The sequence below is a fragment of the Suncus etruscus genome, chromosome 19 (assembly GCF_024139225.1).
Source record: "Suncus etruscus isolate mSunEtr1 chromosome 19, mSunEtr1.pri.cur, whole genome shotgun sequence".
Taxonomy (NCBI): Eukaryota; Metazoa; Chordata; class Mammalia; order Eulipotyphla; family Soricidae; genus Suncus; species Suncus etruscus.
In genome coordinates this window covers 39,576,997-39,598,567 of record NC_064866.1, presented here as the reverse complement: position 1 = coordinate 39,598,567, position 21,571 = coordinate 39,576,997, and the positions used below count along the sequence as shown (strand labels likewise).

The window sequence follows — 21,571 nt, the reverse complement described above, 5'->3', positions numbered from 1 at the left end:
TAAGGGCTAAAACCAATCAGCTGTTAACATGCTATGGTTTCTTCTATTTGTTTGATTGGTTTGGAGGCGATACCTGGCGATGCACAATGACCACTTCTAGTGCTGTACTCAGGAATTATTTCTTAATTCTGGGGAGACCATAAAGGTTGCCAGGTATTGAACGTGGGTTGGCCACATGCAAGGAAAGTGCCCTAATCTCTATTGCTCTGTCTAAACACACTATAGTTTCTAACCTCTAACACCTGCTCCCTGCAGACTGTGAGACCAGACCCATTGAGGAACAGGAGCTCTCAGCAGAGGCCTCAGAGAACATCTCTTTTCTTTTAATTTTTTTTTATTTAAACACCTTGATTACATACATGATTGTGTTTGGGTTTCAGTCATGTAAAGAACACCACCCATCACCAGTGCAACATTCCTGTCACCCAATGTCCCAAGTCTCCCTCCTCCCCACCCGACCCCCGCCTGTACTCTAAACAGGCTCTCCATTTCCCTCATACATTCTCATTATTAGGACAGTTCAAAATGTAGTTATTTCTCTAACTAAACTCCTCACTCTTTGTGGTGAGCTTCCTGAGGTGAGCTGGAACTTCCAGCTCTTTTCTCTTTTGTGTCTGAAAATTATTATTGCAAGAATGTCTTTCATTTTTCTTAAAACCTATAGATGAGTGAGACCATTCTGTGTTTTTCTCTCTCTCTCTGACTTATTTCACTCAGCATAATAGATTCCGTGTACATCCATGTATAGGAAAATTTCATGACTAGAGAACATCTCTTATATACAGCGATTTCACAACATCTTTGGAAAGTAAAGTGAAAATAGTAACATTGACATTGGAATACAAACCAATTAACAAATGGGGGGGAGGAAAGGAATGGGTGAGACCATAAAGACAGTGGTGAATGAAGTAGGCACTTTGGTAATGGGAAGGGTAAAAGAAGCACATTAAATTTGTATTTGAATACCATACATTTTAACACTATTGTAATTTTCTAAGCTACAATAAATTTTTTAAGAGTGCCAGAGAGATTTCATAGCAGACTGGGCATTTTCCTTGTATGCAGCTGACTTGGTAAACCTGGTACCACAGATGGTCCTAGCTTTGACAGAAGTGACCCCTCATTGAACAAGAGTCAGAAGTAAGCTCTGAGCACAGCAAAGTGTGCTCCCTCCAATTTTAAAGAGAAATATTCAACATAGTTTTTGTATTTCAATATCAAACCCATGACAATTTTCCATAGAAGCACATAGGAATGGATCAAGGATTTAAAGTCTAAATGCTTCCAATCACCTCACTGGGATTTCTCTTTACTGCATTTAGAATCTGGGTCCTCCTAAGTTAAAAGGAAACACTAAAGCTTCTGTAGGCTCTTTCTAATCAAAGCAGGAGTCCATTTCATTCTTCAAAGTCCTGATTAAGTGGAACTGTGATTCGGAGGACTGAAGAAGACTTAGAAGGATTTTTAAAAGCAGAAAATATACACTTGTATTTTGTCACTTCGAGCAAATGGACCTGTGGCTGTTCAGTTCAGCTAACTTAAGTTTGGCAGATTAGATCCCTTTTAAGCCCAAAATCACATTTCTCTTCTCTTTGTTTTGGGTTCAGTCCCAGGACCCATAAGAAAATGACTGTGCCTCATACCTGCTTCTGTGCAATCTCTCTTTGCTCACTCTGCTTTTGTCTCACTTCCTTTCCAGAAATAATATGAACATGCCTTCGTAGCTTTATTATGGACCCATCATCTTATAAATCACTGCCTCTCTTTAGTCAAGTTTAATCCCCAAAGCCACCTTCTCCTTGTCTTTCTTCATCAAATTTACTTCATTTTTGTCCAACCCATGTTGTTGAATGTCTGTAAGATTTCTTGTTTTTAAATAGCGGATTATTTTAAGGGGCATTCGGTGATGTTAAAGTGATTAAGCAGGGGTCCTCAAACTTTTTAAACAGGGGGCCAGTTCATTGGAGGGTCTGACTATAGTAAAAACAAAACTTATGAACGAATTCTTATGCACACTGCATAGATCTTATTTTGAAATGAAGAAACAAAACAGATACAAATACAATATGTGGCCCGCGGGCCATAGTTTGAGGACCACTGGATGAAGGGGTTTAAATTAATGGGTGGTAGAAGGAAAGAACACTTTTGGGGTGATTATATTAGTATACACTTATACATTTAAAGCCTATTGATATAGGAAATGGGGAGAAAGTACATGGATTGAGTATGCAAGACATATACATGAACCACACTCAATTCCAGTACCACATAGTTTCTATTATGTTGTGTATGTAGTCCTAGAAAGCATAATCCCTGAAGCACTACAGAGCCTGATAAAAACCACTTCCTCATGTCTTAGCATACAATGGTCTAGCCCAGCAAAGGTTCTTGAGTACTGCTTGGGAGGCTACCCAAAAAGGAAAATATAATTCTATATAATGAGGTATATTATAACACGTGTTACTCCTATATAGCAGGTAAAGTGTGGAATCTTTCTCACAGAAAAATTCTCCCCAATACATCTATATATATTTTTTGGGGGGTCACACCCAGCAGCGCTCAGGGATTACTCTTGGCTCAATGCTCAGAAATCGCTCCTGGCAGGCTTGGGGGACCATATGGGATGCCAGGATTCGAACTACCGACCCTCTGCATGAAAGGCAAACGCCTTACCTCCCTGCTAGCTCTCCAGCCCCATACATCTATATTTTTAATAAAAAATTTTGCCTCCAAATGATTTATTTCTTTATATTGTTTGTCTCTGTCAGCAATACAGTCACACAAATATAAAAAAAAATGTTTGCTTTTCTTTCACAAATATGCCCCCATAATCTAGAACAGTAACCTGCCACTTAGTATACCCTCAGAATATATTTATGGAAGGATGGGGTAATGGATTGTCATCAAATAATTTATCTTGATGTTTGTTCTCATACTCAGATTGACACGGGCTTTTATCTAAACATTAGAATTGGAAATAGAGTCTTTAAAGGGCTATGATGCGGTTCAATAACAGACCACATGCTTTATATATTCTGGCACCCCGGACTCCATCCCCAGCCCTATTACAAAAATGAGGATGGGTAGAGGGTCCAGGTACAAAGCATTCTGTTCAGAAAAGAGTTTGAAATAGAAAAGAGTTTGAAATCAACAGACTTGGATCGTATTTCAGTCCTAGTCTCACTACCTTGTCATTTGCAAAAAATAACATTCAACTCTCAGCCTGTTTCCCACCTGAAAAAATTGGTTTCATAGGCTCCATCCTAGTCTTCTATTAAAATTAATTAGGGAAAATTATTAGGAAAATATTTTATTTTATTTATTTATTATGTATTTATTTTGTTTATTTTATTTATTAGGGAAATAGGCTAACTTTGCAGAGAAGACGTATTTAAATATTTGATTATTTTAAGTTTGTAAGATGGCACAGTCTGTATTTAATTATACTTTAGATATCTGTCAAGGCAATTACTACATATATTTTTGTCTTCATTTTATTTTATTTTATTTATTTTTATGTGATTTTAATTTTCCGTTGTTTTATTTAATTCTTTTGTTCTTTACTGAGGAACAGGAGAGAAATTAAGAATATTAGTGGAGGGAAGAGGGCACTGTTATGTAATTGGTGTTGAAATACTGTATACCTGAAACTTTTAGATAACTTTATAATTTTGCAATTCGCTGCAACTGAATTAAGAATAATTTTTCTTTACTTCCCTCCTAATTAACCCACAAATACTTTTTATTAGTAGAAGTCATGTATTTTATAATTTTGTTTCCTTGGGGCCACAGTCATAGCACAGCAGTGGGGCATTTGCCTTGCTGCTAACCTGGGGAGGACCTGGGTTCAACTCCTGATATTCCATATGCCCCCCCTCTCCGAGCTTGCCAGGAGTGATTTCTGAGCATAGAGCCAGGAATAACCTCTGCTGCCGGGTGTGCCCCCCCCCCAAAAAAACAAATAAAAAGAAGAAGATAATTTATCTCCATAATACTCCTTTGGATACCTGCAGATTTCTTGGCCTTTTCTGGGTTTCTACCAAATATGATTTAAGCACAGATTCTTTAGCTGACTACACATAAGATAAAAACTCCTTTCACCTGTCATTTATTTTTAAAACTTAATCTACTTTATTTTTTATCCATAGCATCTTTCGCCAATGCACAGAAAATGCTACAAGTTGTGCTTCATTGTTTATCATCCATGTCCTTGAAGGGTAAGAGGGATTTAATATGTTTTATGGATTGATATATTCCTAGAGCCATCTGCACTGATTAAAGTCACTTAATGAACTGGACTTCATTAAGTAATTACCCAGAATATAGTTTGAAGATATACATAATTGGTCTAGTACTCACCCAGTGGTATGTGTCAAGGTTAGGATGCCTATATAACATACTGTGTTCAGGATACTATGGATTTGTACCTTTCTCTTTTCTACATCACTAGTATTCTAAGGGGCAGTTAGTACAGCAGGTAGAACACTTACCTTTTATGCAACTGATCTGGATTTAATATATGGTACCACAAAGCCCACAAGAAATGATCCTTGCATACAAAGCCAGGGGGGACTCCTGAGCACAGTTAGATGGGATGCAAAAGCCAAAAAGAAGAAAATATAGTTTTCCATATTATAAGCCAAATGGCATTGTCACAAAAGTTATGAAGTCTAACAGACATAAGTATGATGCATAGTTCTCATGAAAAAACATATTGCCTAAAAGAGAAAGAGAAATTATTTCTATTGGTAGCAACAACTAGTATGTATTGAATACCCATCAATTGCCAAGGGTTTGATGTAATTATTTTTTTCAGTCATAGCCAGGTAAAAAACAGGTATGTTATAATCTATGCTTTCCATTGAGAAGTCTGAGATTTAAGAAATTAAGTAAATGACTCATTTTATGACAGGTTAAAAAAGCCAGGACTAGTATTCAAATTCCAAAACTATATCTTCACATGTCCAGCTTAGCATAGTACCTATTGCGATATTTTTCCTTCAGGGCCTCCTTTTTCCTCTGTCCCAAGCCTGAAAAGTCAATTATTTTTCTTATTTAGTTTGGTGAAATAAGCTTAGTTGTAAATATGAGAATTAAAGTTAAAAATCTAGAATGAGAGCATTTATGAGAAAAAATTGAAAACAGGATGGTATTAGAGATGAGTCACCATGAATTAAAGACACTTTCTATTCCTGGATTCGATTATAATTTTACTATCAATGTGTCACGAGGTATATAATTCAGCATTCTATACCAAAATTCATTGTACTTATGCATCATCATCATCATGTACTTAAATTCTGGAAGAACATTTTATTTGATTCAAAGATGAAATGAATAAGCTTCATAAACAAGGGTAAACTAAATTCTTGCTAATGGATTAATGTTTATTCCCTATAACAGTTTGTCCAGAGACATTTTCTTTATAATTTCCAGGGACAGATAATGCTAAGAGATCACTTTATGGCCTCCAGTTGTACAACTGCATGAGAATATGCCATAGTTATTATATGCAAATTTACATTATGTAGGAATTTAAAAAACTAAGTTGGGAATCATTATTTTATTCATAACTCTTAAATCAATGGTACTTTCCATTTTGCCTATAAACACTATTTTTATTTGCACAGTGAAGCAGAAGATAATATAGTTTTCTTGGGAGGAGTCAGGTTCAAGAATTAGGTAATTTAGAAAAAAACAGCCCCAAAATAGATGAATAGCTAGCTAAAGAAGCTATGGTACAGCTCCACAACAGAATGTTATGCAACTGTTAGGAAAAACAAAGTCATGAAATTTGCTTATCTATGGATGGATGTGAAGAGTATTATGCTGAATGAAATGAGTCAGAGTGAAAGGAATAGACAGAGGATGATCAAGCTCATTTGGAGGATATAAAAAATAAGATAGTAATTCCCAAATATAGCAGAGACAAGTGTTAGGGAGTTCTATTCAAGGGAAGAAGATTTGCACAATGGGAGAGAGTAGTTAGGGCACAGAAGGGACCACTATGGTAATTATTGAATCATTGGATCATTGGAAACCATTGATCATTGGAAACCATTGATTATTGTAAGTGATCATGCTAGAGAAGTGGGTGCTGAAAGGAGGTAAAGTGATATGCATGGTACTCTTTTAGTAACAATATTGCAAACCACAGTGTCTGAAAAGGAATAAAAGGCAAGAAAGAAAGAGAGAAATAATGAGAGAGAAGAAAAATGCCTGCCACTTACATAGAAGCAGATATGGGAGAGGGCAGAGGAGGGGGGAGAAACTGGGACATTGGTGGTTGAAAGTGTGACTGGCAAAGGGACAATGTCTTGGACATTGTAGGACTGAAATTTAGGAACAACTTTATAACTGTTTATTTCATGGTTACTCGTCAAAGAATTAACTGGATTAAAACTTAATAAATATATACTTGAAAATGATGGTGAGTTGACTATAAAATAAATAAATCTCCTCACTTAAAAATATAGAAAAATGCCCCAGTTTTGGGATGTAGGTGTTCTTATCAACTTTGAACAACAGATGCATTTTTAAAGAAAAAAAAAACAAGCTCTTTTAAGGTTCTATTTTTAGTCTAGTAACTGATTATGAATCAAAATGCTTCTTCAAACCCAATTGCCCAATAAAAATTGCCATAGTAACCATTACATTACAAGACACATCCTTCATATCACACCAAAAACTTCCTCTGGAACTGCTGCTGCCACTTTGACACTGCCATCTGCAATGTCGCTGAGGAGGAGGAGATTGTGGGGGAGGCTGAGGTAAAGGGAACTCTAATTCTTCTGATCTCTAGGAGGAAGAATTCTTAGGACGCAGAAAATGATATAAAACTCATTTTTTAAATTTTTTTCTTTATTGTAATCTAGAAGTGGTCAACTGAATGTGATTGGGCTGGATCTAGGTAAAAAGAGGGGTTGTCTTTTTCCTTCCTTACCCCACACTACTGGGGTCACTGTTCCTGCCTTTTCTTTGTCTGGAATCATTGTTGCCTGCTATTTTTTTGGTTGCTCTTTAATCTTTATGCTTTAAAAATATTTCATCTCAAGAGAAGTTATGGTATCTCTGGATTTCTTGACTTAAATTATTTAAGTCCCCACCATAACCACCTAAGGAAAAGACAGTTTTCATATTTACTACTAAAATCCAAAAAAAAAAAAAAACCAAGTAATATATAGTCTCACCAAATATTATGGAAAGGTTAAAAAGGGAGAAGTTATCTATAGAACCATCATCATCTATCTAATGGCCTGGATGCTACTATTAGTAATAACAAATTTTCTTTGGTGGCCACTCTGAGAAACAGAATTTAAGAGGAATGTAAGTGTGTAGGAAATTTATTGGGGGTTGTGCTGTTGGGATCAGAATATGGAAAAAGAAAAGACAAACAGAAACAGGAAGGGAAGAGATAAAATGAGCTTTTGTAATGTCTGTAGAGGTTTTAGTCTATCCTGTGAGAGATTCCTACACTGAAATGAATATTTAGAAACATCTTCATGGGAAGTTAGCATTTTTACTCCATTCTGATAGTCCTGGTCAGTAGTTCCTTTTCAAAATCAAGGTTATTGTGAAAAAAATTTAACAGCTAAGCATGTTCTGGCAGCAATGATTTTAGAGGTTTTTTTTTTTTTCTATACTTTATCTCTAAGGGAAATATTGTAGTTTATCTTAAGAACCCACTTAGTCTACACCTTATATCCAATAGGATTTACTTCATGCAAGATTTGAGAGGAATCCTTCTCTGTTTATGTTGAGCCATTCTTTAATGATGCTTAGAAGAGAACAGAAAGTGGAACAAATTATAGTCCCCATTGTGACAACTATCTGATCATGAGACTCCAATTGAGTACAAGAGGTCTCTCTCCTCTCCTCTTAATTTGATTTCCCTCAGCCCCTCAGCCTCAACTTTTAACATCTGCTGATTTGGAAGCTTACTAATTAGTATGGTCTATATTCTTTTGGGGGAAGTTTACTAATTGGTATGGTCTATATTCATTATTTAACACTGGCAGCACTTAAGGGTTACTCCTGGTTCTGTGCTCAGAAATAACTCCTGGCAGGCTTGGGAATCATATAACATGCCAGGAATTGGCCATATACAAGGCAAATGCTCTAACCACTGTACAGTCACTCCAGCTGTATGATGCATATACAATCCCCTCAGGTCAACAAGAATTTTTAGAAGTGGAAATAATCCAAGATAGTAGACTTTGTCTGCTGGTCACTTGACATGAGAAGCCCAAGTGCTTTGAACAAAACCATAGTTTCTAGGTCAGAAGGGTTCATGTGTGTAATCTGTAGGAAGTGTTTATCCTTTGGACTATCAAAATTCGGTATTAAACCTTTAGATTCAGGGCTTTAGCTCTGAAAATACAGGCTCTCCAACAGGGTCACAAGACTATTTCTGTTTCAATCTCTGCTTTTCATACCCAAACATTCTACCTTATGGACATAACACTATATAAAAGGCTTTTATCTAAAGCAGGTGTCCACTGTATTATGAAGTGTGGAACTTTAATCCTTTGAGATTTGCTTTTCTTTTTGGTTTTTGAGTCACACCCGGCAGCGCTCAGGGGTTACTCCTGGCTCCATGCTCAGAAATCCCTCCTGGCAGGCTCAGGGAACCATATGGGATGCTGGGATGTAAATCAATGACCTTCACGCCTTACCTCCATGCTATCTCTCTAGCCTGGAGATTTGATTTCAATTTGACACCAGGATGTACCCTCATTGCTATTATTCTCTGAGTGCCTGGATGCATAGTCAGCATGCAATAATTGGTTCTTATAGCCTATATCCTTCCCTATACTCTCGCTGCCTCTAAGAAGTCTTGTCTACTAACTCCTCTTGGCAACACCTAGCGCATACTCCCTAATCAACGTCTTCTACACACATCTCTACTCAAAAGTATAGCAAAACTACCCCCATAGTTATAATTAATTCATATTATGACTCCTATTTTTATACTTTTAAAGCTAATACAGAACTCTTGAAATTTAATAAAACATATTTATGGTCCTTCCATGCTCTTTGTTTGAGCAACTAAGAATGTGACAGACTTGCCAGTGACTTTTCAGTGCCCTCATTCTCCTGAGAATTGTTCTCCTAGTAAAAGAAGAATTTACTAAAGTCTCACAGGTGCCATAAAGCTCTTTACCTCCTTCTTTCCCATCCATAAAGCACTTTAGATGCAAGACCTGACCGGCTCTAAATAAAGAAGACGATTGAATCAGTGTCACTTTGGTCTTTGAAACATAATTTATCTGCTGTGAATATTTATAGAGTTTGTTTCTTACACAACATTTCAAAGGTTCCAGTGACCACATGAAAAATCTTTTTAGACACTATACTTTATTCTTTTTTGACTATTGTCATGTGTAGGTCAAAAATTTACTTTTTCACTCAAGAAGCTTTGAAATAAAACTGCATGTCTTCCACTAATTCAGCAACAATTCACTGAGCATCCACTGTGCACTAGAAATTGCTGAACACAAGGCCAGAGCTGTATTTGTTGACCCTTGCCCAGCACAGTGAAAGTTTAGCTTTTGCTATGCAGGTTGATAGACCAACTTCCTGATCTCTGCCACAAAATAATAACTTTCTTATCTGACTATTAAAATGTCTCCAAACTTCTAAATATCACCCCATAATTAATATCTTCCTCCTGGCAATTATGAACCTCTGTTCTGTGGTGAAGGCCTACCATTTTCATCTTAGAACTACTAGTCTATGGACTGGAGAGATAGTACCAGAGAGTGGCTTACCTCAGTTGGATCCCTATCACAGTATATGGTTCTCCAAGCACTACCAAGAATAATTCCTGAGCACAGATTTAGAAGTAAGCCCTAAGCACCACCTGGGTATGTGTTCCATCCCCCAAATAGAAAGAAATATTGTAAGAGGTTGGAGATCTAGTTCATTTTAGGGTTTTAAGACAAAAAAATTTGCCAAGCATTTTATCCTGACAGTGTAGAAAAAAGCATTTAATACTCTCCCCAAGCCATGAATAGTTTTTACAAATTAATTCAATAATAAACATCTTTTATAAACTGTACTTTAATTAATTTAATAAATATGGTATTTACTAAACATTTTATATATTCTGCAGCTTGTAGATTAATTCATTATTGCACACCTACTCTCTGCCTCATATAATTTCTCTTCACTTTGGCTATTTTCTCGATCCGTTATAAAACATTTATCCTCTTTCCTTTGTTCTAATTATCAAGTAATAATTGAATATTGCATACCTAATGTAAGCAAAGTTATAAATGGTTTTAAAAATAAATAATGATCAGGAAGTGAGACGCTTCTGTTCGACTAAAATGGCTTCATGGAAATGTCATCATCTGGCCTTGGCATTCACCCATGTCTTTCTGAGGAAATTACCACAGGGTCATTTGGAAAGCATAGTTTTGACATTTCATAGGGATCTAAAAAAGATGGTGAGAGAACCAATTATTGTTTCTATTTGTGTTTTCTGATGTTCCTTCCCCCCTTTTTTTGATTACTGGCAAGAACTTCCCAAGACTTTTATGTTCTGTTCACAGATGGGGAAAACTGAGGTTTAGAGTGCTATTATTTTTACTTATATGATATACAAATTTTTTAATAAAAACAAGTTCTGGGGAACTTTTTTTTTTGCCAAAGTAAATAATCTTAAAATATTGCCACTGCCCAAGCTTCCACAAAGGTAGCAAAGATCACATGGATTCTTTGGTGACTCTCCTGCCAATAGTCCTAGCTGACCCTAACATAGATCTATCTGAGCAGCAGACATTTACTGATGACAACCCTGTCAGCTGTGTGATACAGCAGCAACTGACAATTGCTAATGTTCTCCAGAAAACATGGACAAGAGCCAGGAATATAGGCACTATATACACTCTGCTGATAGGAAATCTTAATAATATTTATATATCTCATTTCTTACAAATATAAGATTCTTATCAAGTCTAAGAAATAGAATATTTTTTAGGGTTAGGTCTATGGTACTGGTAATCTATAAGCTCCATAAAGACAGAGCCTATGCTTTCTCTGGACAATGCCAATGGGGGCAGACCAAGTTTTCTGGTCATCAGGAGGCATTCAATAAATTAGTGTATATTTAAGCTTTGCCAAAAGTATAATTAAATCCTCTTGCTTTCCCCCTTTTTCTTCTCCACTCATTCTTCTCTCATAATACTCTTAATACAATTAAAGCATTCTTAGTTGATTTGTTTTATTTGTTTGGTACATAGGTTTTGAATTCCTAAGGTAGCATATGGATAGAAACTTTACTGCAAGACCATCCAGATAGATGACAAAGTTTTTTGTCCTACATAAGCCAGGAAAGTTAGTCAACCTGTTACCATTTGTGAGCTGTTTGATATTGAATAATTATTTCACTTCTCTAAGTCTGACTTTTTTTTTCCTGTGAAATGGGGTTAAAAAAGAATAAGCAAGGTTGCTATAGGATTGTTGAAAAACTAGCACTTGCAAATGCAAAAGGCACAGCTTCTGATACATTATTAATGTCTATTTTCTTCTTTCAAGTTCTTATGAAAAGGGGTTGGCAGGAGATTCTAAGTCAATGCATCATCTTTAGCTGGAAAACTTCTCAGAGAGCAATAGATTTAGCATAGCAGGTAAGGAAACATTTAAGAAAAAAGTAATATAGGAGAAATACTAAATGCAGGTGACACAATATAAAAAAAGTAATACTAAGTGATAAAAACCCAAAAATAAATGAAGAAAGATAAAAGTTGCACATAGCCAACCTAGGTTTGATTCATGGTTCCCTGATTTATTCTTGAGCACAAAACCAAAACTATGAGTCTCCCACACTCAAATAAACAAAAGAAAAAAATTACTCTTATGTATTAGGGCCAGTTTTTTTGTCTCTCTTGAATAAAGCAAAATAGACATTACATATTTAATATCTTTGAGGCACTAGCTTTATCAGAGTATATATTTAAACTATATAAAAAGTACTTGATTTTTATCATGTCTATTTTTAAAAGTTTAATCACTTCTTTTCTTCTTCCTTACCTTACCTCCAGTCCATCCTAATTTTAGCCTTTAACATTTTGCTTCTCCTTACTGCCAGAGTTTTCTTAATCCATTTTAAAATCTTCTATTCTTGCCCTCTTTATTCTTAAATTCTATTTCTCAAAATTTCCTCATTTTGTTAACATTTAAAAAGACTGCATCTTCACATCATTCTGTAATTTCTCGGGATACTAGTCATTGAACTCTGAGTTCATTTTTCTTTGTGTTTTTCATCATTCGGTATTATTTTTTATATTGTGTCATCTGCATTTGGCATATCTCATATATTACCTTTTTCTTAAATATTCCTTTATGTTTCACTACTATATTATTCTGGGTTTTTTGAGCTTATCATATTAAGCTTCTCATTTTATCATTTCTTTTACTAATTTGGTATGTGCTATTTATAAAAGGTAAGTCAGGAAGCAGGGTCACAAGGCTGACAGCTACAGAAGAGCCCTTAACCCTAACGGAGAGTTTTATTGAATGCTTACTCTTCTATTGGGCTTACCTACTCTCTCACACTCTCTATATTTGTCTTCCAATCCTTTACTCACTGACACCTAAGAATGAGTTTAACCTAGATGACCATTATTCCTCAGACTGCCCCACACACCACCTTTTTAAAATAGATATACCTATATTGCTCTCCTGATTATTACTATGAAGTGAGATCCAAGCTAAGGAATAATCAAAACTTCAGTCACAAATAAGGCAGACACAACTTGAACAATATTTATATACAGACATCTTACTTACCGTCTCTTAAAATTTACAGCAGTATTTTATGGAGGTGTTTCTGTTTTATGGGGAGGAATTTTGGGGTCCAGAAAAATTTACTGTCTATGCCATGTTCGTGACCTAGCATATCCGTTCTTTTGGTAATAGAGAGTTTACATAATTCAGTCACTAAGGGAATTAGTGGAGATGAAATGGACGGCTAATTCTGTTTTTCAGAGGTGACTCTCTACAAAACAAGCAATAGAAAAAATATCTTTTGGTAGTTTTACGTATAAATATTAAAATATTTCATACTTTATGACCTTCTGAGGTATTCAGCTGGATGAAGAAAATTCATAGTGAATATTCATACATTTTTTAATGCACTGTACCATAGATCATACTGTAGAAAAACGTGGCTTCAGGGTCAGAAATATAGATAGTAAAGTGTTCTCTTTGCACACTGCCACCCAGGGTTTCATCCTTGGCACCTCATATGATCCCTAAAGCAGCTCCAGGGTGTCACTTAAACCACCCAACCACCAAATGAAGGTATATGGGATATGCTGCCCTTTCCCAAGAGAGAGAACAGACTTTGTATGCTCTCATCAGTATCAGTTTAAGTCTGTATTTGATGCAGTGAACCAACTTCATAAATATTTGGAATAGACACAGTGATTAATGAAGGTTAAGGTTCAGTAGCATTTTATAAATATATTGGACAGAAAAATAAGTAATACATATTTTATTCGTTTGGAATTAATATTGGTTCGCTATATTACATGGGTTTCTGATGTACAGCTGTAATTCAGTATGTGTATTTACTACCTTATGTTTGCTACCAGAATTCTATTTTCTTCATTTCTATTACTAGATTTCTAGTAACAGAAGGGCTCCCTTAAGCTTCTCACACTCAGATGGTCACTTCTAGGGCAGAGATGGATTATTGATGGAGTTTCGAGGGATGGAATTTGGTTGGAAGGAATCCTAGCAACTGTGGCTTACTTTATTGCCAATGAAGCTATCACTTTATTCAATACTCAGTTATGGTCCTAAGTGATCAGTTCCAATTTTCTTTATAATACTGGTCCATTATTTTCCCTAATTGCACCACTCGACTCTGCGTCAAGCTTCCTAACATGGACTCATCTTTCTGGTCCTCCTCTCTATTGTCTCTGGATATTATTATAACATTTTATTTTATTTTATTTAGATCCCATAACTGAGATTATGCTATCTCTGTCCCTCTCCCTCTGACTCATTCTACTCTCCATGTTCATCTTAGACTTCATATTTCCTAACAGATGCATAGTATTCAATTGTGTAGTATGTACCATAGTATTTTTTAAATCTACTTATCAGTTGCCAGGCACCTGGGTTGTTTCTAGATTCTAACTATTTAGTGCTGCAATGAACATAGGAATGCAGATGGCACTTTTTTTGTGAATTCCCTGCCTAGCATGTATAAGACCATAAGTTTGATCCCTGCCACCATTAACATTGTTAGAATATATCCCTAAGTGTGGTATAGCTGGATCGTATGGGCGTCCAATTTCTAGTTTTGGGAGGAATCTCCATATCACTTTTGTATTCTATTTTTGTGTTCATAGGGCATATCCCTAAAAGTAGCATTTCTGGATCATATAGGAGCTCAATTTCCAGTTTTTTGAGGACTATCCATATTGTTTTCCAAAAGAACCAGACAAGTCAGCATTCCCACGAGCATATCTGTGCCAGCACTGGTTGATCTTGCTCATTGTGATGTGTGCAAATATCTCTGTGGTATGAGATGATACGTTTTTGTTGTTTTGATTTATATTTCCCTAATGATTAATAATGTGGAGCATTTTATAGGCCTTTTGACCAGTGAGATAATTATTTGTGTATGCACTAAATACTAAAAATTAGCAATAGATTATTTGTAATGATAGTCACTGAGTCAGGTCTTAAAGTTAAACAGTATATTAGTGGTATATCAGTGATGGTTTCTAGTTGTTTCTAGTTGTCATTTTTCTCCCAATATGTTCACCATTGCTTCTCCTCAACTTCTGTTCCCCTAATTATTTTTGGTTGTTTGTTTGTTTGGAAATTTTTGTTTGTTTTTTATTGTTCCCCTAATTCTTAAGGGTCTTTAGCACTCCACTCTACAAACTTCCGTTGTCTTCCTTGGAAATTGAGTTGTTTCTAGAAAGAAAGAGTCCCTAATACCAGACTCAAGTGTTTGGATGTTCTTCCTCTACATCTCAACTAAGTGTGTGAATTTGAGTGTGTGTGTGTGGGGGGGGGGTATGTGTGCATGTTACTCCTGAGTTTATGCTCAGGAATTACTGCTTGCAGTGCTTGGGGGACTATATAGGATGCCTGGGATGAAACTTGCCTGGGCCAGCTGCTTGCAAGTCAGTTTCATACCCACTATCTCTCTGCCCACTGCCTACAGTGTTCTACACTTTTTTTTTTGGTTTTTTGGGCCACACCCAGTGACGCTCACAGGTTACTCCTGGCTATATGCTCAGAAATTGCTCCTGGCTTGGGGGACCATATGGGACACTAGGGGATTGAACCGCGGTCCGTCCAAGGCTAGCACAGGTAAGGCAGGCACCTTACCTCTAGCGCCTGTTCTACACTTTTTTAAAAAAAATCTTAGTAAATCAAATGTTTTTTTAAAACATACACTTACATATATGCATGCATGTATCCATACAAATACATATTTTATATGTGCATATCTGTAGTGCTATTTTGTTTGTTTTCTTTTGGGCCACACATGGCAGTGCTCAGTGTTTACTCCTGGCTCTGAATTCACGGTAGGGTTTTGGATCTCAAAGTGGACCATCTGGGATGCTGGGATCAAACCTAGGTTGGCTCTTGGATGGCAAATGTCCTCCCCACTGTACTATTGCTCCATCCCAATAGATTTTTTTAACACTACCATTAAATTTATAGATATGTGGGGCTGGAGTTATAGCACAGTGGTAGGGCATTTGCCTTGCATCTGGATGACCCAGAACAGACCTGGGTTCGATCCCTGGAGTCCCTTATGATCCCCCAAGCCTGCCAGGACTGATTTATGAGCTCATAGCCAGGAGTAACCCCTAAGCATCACTGGGTTTGGCCCCAAAACAAAATTTTTTTTTATTTAAACACCTTGATTACATCCATGATTGTGTTTGGGATTCAGTCATGTAAAGAACACCCCCCATCACCAGTGCAACATTCCCATCACCAATGTCCCAAGTTTTTTTTTTTTATAAATTTGTATAATCCAATTTTAAACTATGCTATAAGGTGGAAGAATGGAAGAAAATCAGAATTCTCTGAACAGTTGTAATGTGGTAACATTATGACCCTAAAATTTAGAAGAATTCAAACCCTTTAAGATCAATGGTATACCAATAAATAATGATCAAGCTAGTCATTAAATTTTTAATACAGTTTTATATTTGCTACCCTAGGCATACCATAATTTGTTTAGCTATTTCCCTTAATGTGAAAAGTACAAAGTTTTTATTTTAATAAATAAGACAGCAATGGACATTTCTTAATAGACATTCTATGTCTGTTTATTTCTTTAAAACTTATAACTTAAAGGGATCAGAGTGGTGGCGCAAGCAGTGAGGCGTTTGCCTTGCCCACACTAGCCTAGGCGTTCCGTATGATCCCCCAAGCCAGGAGCAATTTCTGAGCTCGTAGCCAGGAGTAACCCCTGCGCTTCACCAGGTGTGGCCCAAAAAACAAACCATAAAAAAAAGTTATAGCTTAAAGTTAGGTTGCTGAGTCAAAAAGAGTAAAATACTGCATTGTGCTACCAATTTCATCTCTAGATACTGTATATTATAATCAAATGTCATATTGCTTTCATTAAAGAAAACTGGTTCTCTTTAATTTGATATTATTCACTCTTTTCCTTTTATAAAATTAAAAAAATGTTGCCTTTCAATTTCTTTTACTTATTTTTATTTGAGTAGTTCTATTTTCTACACTTAACCAATACATTGGCACTTATTCAGGCTTATAAAAGGAGGTAATTCTCAACCTTTTATTTTCTAATAATTATCCAATTATTTTTTCATTAACAATTATTTCCAGTAAATTGTTGAGCTTTATGAATCACACAAATACTCATTTATGGAATTTTTCTGAGTGGGACAGTCATTTTTTGATGTTTACTGTTAACAATTTTTACTTATTATATTACAATGGTTTATATTTTATTCTTTTTGGACAAGGTATCCTTTGTTAAAAAGTTTTTAGCATCTTGATTAATTTATTATTTCAAATACACTTTCAGATTATTTTTCAAGGTTCCATTTTGGATTTTTATCATAATGATAAAAGGATATTTACATATTTAATAATAGTTAGCATCCCTTTACCAGAGTTACTTCTGCTCTTTATCCTATGCAAAATCATGTTTTTTAGATTAGAGCTTTTCCCCCACCACTTATATATTTGTTATTATTATCAATGATAGTCTTTGGTATTTTACATTATCATTTTTGTTATGAATATTGTAATTATTGTACCAGTATATGTCATAAATGATGCTCAGCATTACACGAAAAAGCTATTAGTTTATATCTTCAGCAAATAATTTAGCATATTTCATTACTTAGAACTACAGTGAACATAACTAAACACTGTATGTTGACACCAATGACAACAAATATTTTCTCTGTATATTAGAGGCAAAAATCCAAATTGAAAAATAATAATCAAAGGAAAGCAATCAAGTAAATGTGTGATTCCAGTTTGTGATAAGTACACATGGGCAAGGAAAAACATAGCAGTGAATGGACTAAGAATGTGACAGTGTGGCCCTAAGTGGGAAAGATTGTAGTATATGTGAGACCTTGGTTTGAGTCCAAGCCTACATATCTCTGCGCCAGTAAACCCTGAGTACCGCCATAGTGGCCCTGATGGCCTGAAAACACTTTCACAGTGAACCTAGTGAGTCCCAGCACCATCAAGTTATAAGACTTGTAGCATTGGGCTTTTTTTTTTTTTCCCAGCAGGAGGGACATACCCAGCAGTAATCAAGGCTTTTTCCTGGTTTTTGCATTCAGGAATCACTTTTGGTAGTCTCAGGGGACTGACCACATAGGGTATCAGGGACTGACTGGGTTGGCTGGGTTGGCTGTGTGCAAGAAAAAGAACTTCCCTGGTGTACTATCTATTGGGTTCTTGGACTGACTTTTGATACTGGGATGAGTGCTATGGGGAGTGTGAGAAAGAGATTAAAAAAAGATATGAAGGGGAGAAAGAGAAAGGAAGGAAGGAAGGAAGGAAGGAAGGAAGGAAGGAAGGAAGGAAGGAAGGAAGGAAGGAAGGAAGGAAGGAAGGAAGGAAGGAAGGAAGGAAGGAAGGAAGGAAAGAAGGAAGGAGGGAAAGAAAGAAAAAGAAAGAAAGAAAGAAAGAAAGAAAGAAAGAAAGAAAGAAAGAAAGAAAGAAAGAAAGAAAGAAAGAAAGAAAGAAGGAAGGAAGGAAGGAAGGAAGGAAGGAAGGAAGGAAGGAAGGAAGGAAGGAAGGAGGGAAGGAAGGAAGAGAAAGAAGAGAATAGAGAAGACAAAAAGAAAGGAAGGAAGAAAGGGAGGGAGGGAAGGAAGGAAGGAAGGAAGGAAGGAAGGAAGGAAGGAAGGAAGGAAGGAAGGAAGGAAGGAAGGAAGGAAGGAAGGAAGGAAGGAAGGAAGGAAGAAGAGTGAGCAATGGGTAGGGGAGAGGGAGTCAAGGATAAAAGGAAAAGAATGAAAGAGAATAAGAATGAGCAGGGAACTTAATGCAACTCATAAAAGACCACAAACTAATGCTAGTTAAGAGAGATAAGATGGAATAAAGAAGAAAGGAATCTCTTTATTCAAATCCAAACTGAGGGAGGGGGAAGCTTTCAATTGGGTAAGTTGTACAAGGGATGACCCTTTGCTCCAATGCATGGCTCAATTGCATGGTTTAATACTAAATCTTTGGATTATGACCCTAACATTTACCTTAGATTTTTTGCTTCTCTTTGCTTTCAAACAGCTTTTGTTTTAGCCACCTGACCAGGTCTTGTTTTCAATCCTGTTCTAGGTTGTGGCCCAAGCCGTGTTATTTATGTGTATGAACACAGCTGGCATTTTCATCAGTTACCTGTCAGATCGCGCTCAGCGACAAGCCTTCCTGGAAACTAGGAGGTGTGTGGAGGCAAGACTGCGGCTGGAGACAGAAAACCAAAGACAGGTACTGATTGGAAAGGCTGCGTGCCACAGTTGCCACTTAGCCAGTATCTCTGGCTTATAGGATACCTGGTTTATCCTGAAGTAAAATGCCTTACAAGGATTCTCACAAAGATTTTCATTGGATTCTAGAGTCAAAAATAGTTATAGGCTTGATGACTGATGTAGGTTGGTCTTACTCTTCCTATTTTCCCCGTAGAAGTAAGAAAGTTCCTCTCATCTATGGGTTTTAAGAAAAATGAAAGACATTCTTGCAATAATAATTTTCAGACACAAAAGAGAAAAGAGCTGGAAGTTCCAGTTCACCTCAGGAAGCTCACCACAAAGAGTGAGGAGTTTAGTTAGAGAAATAACTACATTTTGAACTGTCCTAATAATGAGAATGTATGAGGGAAATGGAGAGCCTGTTTAGAGTACAGGCGGGAGTCGGGTGGGGAGGAGGGAGATTAGGGACATTGGTGATGGGAATGTTGCACTAGTGATGGGTGGTGTTCTTTACGTGACTGAAACCCAAACACAATCATATATGTAATCAAGGTGTTTAAATAAAAGAAAAAAAAAGTTCCTAGATGCAGAGTGATTTTCTGAAACCTTTCTCTGACATCTAAGATTGTGGACAAGAGCATGGTTCAAAGAGCATTCTTGCTTCCTCTTGGAATCTCTTCTCTTTTAAATGATAAATTAATAAATTCATACTAATAAATTAATAAAGTTCAATACGTTTTATGAAACATGACACTATTTCAGGAATGGGGATATAAAGAGAAACAGTTTGTTGGGTTGATTGGAATAATTCCAGTTTGAAGAGTATTTAAAAGAGTTTCTAGTCTTTCTAAGTGATTTGATGGTTATAATTGTTTAAAAGTAGTTTTAAAGAGAAACATAGAGTTTGTTGGGTTGATTGGAATAATTCCAGTTTGAAGAGTATTTAAATGTGTTTCTAGGTTTCCTAAATGATTGGATGGTTATAATGGTTTAAAAGTAGTTTTATTCTCAAATAATGTTTCTTTAAAATGAAGTTTAACTTTCAAAGAAGGAAAAACAGAATTATGAGAAAATGAGATGAAACAGTTCTGATGAAGGGTGTGACTGGAATGTTGTATGCAAGAAACTATGTTAACATAATTATAAATCTCAGTAGGTCAATAAAAATGCAAGAGAAAAATAGATTCAGACCCATATAGTGTATCAGAAGGGATGGAAGGAAAAGCGAGAAGAAATATTTTCAAAGAAGTCAATTGCTCAGCTTCCATAGTAGCCGGTATTTATGCTGCCCACGAGGGCTGACACATGGACTTTTTGCCTCTTGAGTCTTCTTTTCTTTTTTCCTTTTTTTTTTTTTTTTTTTGCTGTGCTAAGAATTCAACACAGGAATTCATATGTTTAAGGCAATATGTCTATTGAGCTGCATTCCCACCATCGGGATTGAAAAATTATAATAAAGGAATTAGTCTAAGCTTAATGTATACCTAAAAGCTATGTAATGTTATATGCAATGCTAATTTGATTAAACAAATTTTAAAATATTGACCCTAATAAAAAATTCAACATTAAAAAGTTCATGGATACCTTCATCTCTGAAAGCATTTTTCAAAGAATAGAAGTATTTAAAATTAGTTAGAATCTATCTTCATTCTCTTAAGTTTGTAGGCTCTTGAGAATTATTATAATCAATCATTATATGACTTCAGCAAATTGAGTTTTTTTAATACTTTGGATTTTTTATTTAGAGACCTACTCTGGAGGTGCTAGGAGTTACTCATACTTCAAGGACCAGAATTTACTGCTGGCATTGCTTTAGACCCAAACTGTATCAGTGATAAAACAAAGCTTCCTACATGTAAATCAGTCTTGCTATCTTCTATATCTTTAAGTGCCACCTATGAGAGAGATAATTCTGTATTTATTCCTTTCCTTGTGACTGACCTAACTCTGCTGATACCTTTTAATTCCATCTATGTTGCTCTAACTTACATGGTTTTGTTCTTTCTTAGAGCTACATAGTATTCCATTCCATTACATATATTTTTAATATATATATATTTCATTATGGATACTTCATTATCCATTCATCTGTAATCGGGCATTTAGGTGTTTACCATATCCTGTCTATTGTACTAAGCATAGCAATGAACAGAGGTGTGTATATATCATTTCATATGTGCTTCTGAAGCAAGCACTGCATATATCCTTTCGAATTAATGTTTTTAATGCTTTGGGAATAGAAGCCAAGAAGTGATATCTCTGGGTCAATGGTAGTTTTATTCCTAATTTTGAATAGATTCCCAATATTCTTTTCATAAAGGCTGAAGCAGATGGAGTGATGCACACGAAAATTCATTTTAATAGCATTGTAAACTACAGAATCTCAATAAAAAGTTTAAGAGACAAAATGTTGTCCTATTGATAAGCACTTATTGTGTCAAATTTTACTTAGCAATAGCTTGATAAATTATAAAGTAGCTACAAAAAATGAAACAATTTATCTGTAAATCATGGATCTTTGAAGTAAGGGAAGTGATATCTATATGAAAATTGTTAAGGCAGACAAGAAGGATCTAAGTTGCCAAAATAGCTCCTACTGCTATGTGTTATTGCCAAAGGCA

The 21,571-nt window shown here is 35.8% G+C and overlaps 1 protein-coding gene across 3 annotated transcripts in view; it reads left to right on the top strand.

Annotated features, from left to right (window-relative positions):
* The window catches only part of ADCY8 (adenylate cyclase 8), a 273,697-nt gene that overhangs the window by 32,011 nt on the left and 220,115 nt on the right, over positions 1-21,571 (top strand). For all 3 annotated transcript variants that reach the window (XM_049765555.1, XM_049765557.1, XM_049765556.1), the window contains exon 2: positions 18,820-18,969. In XM_049765555.1, the coding sequence (XP_049621512.1) occupies positions 18,820-18,969 (150 nt within the window). The remainder of the gene's footprint in view (positions 1-18,819; positions 18,970-21,571) is intronic.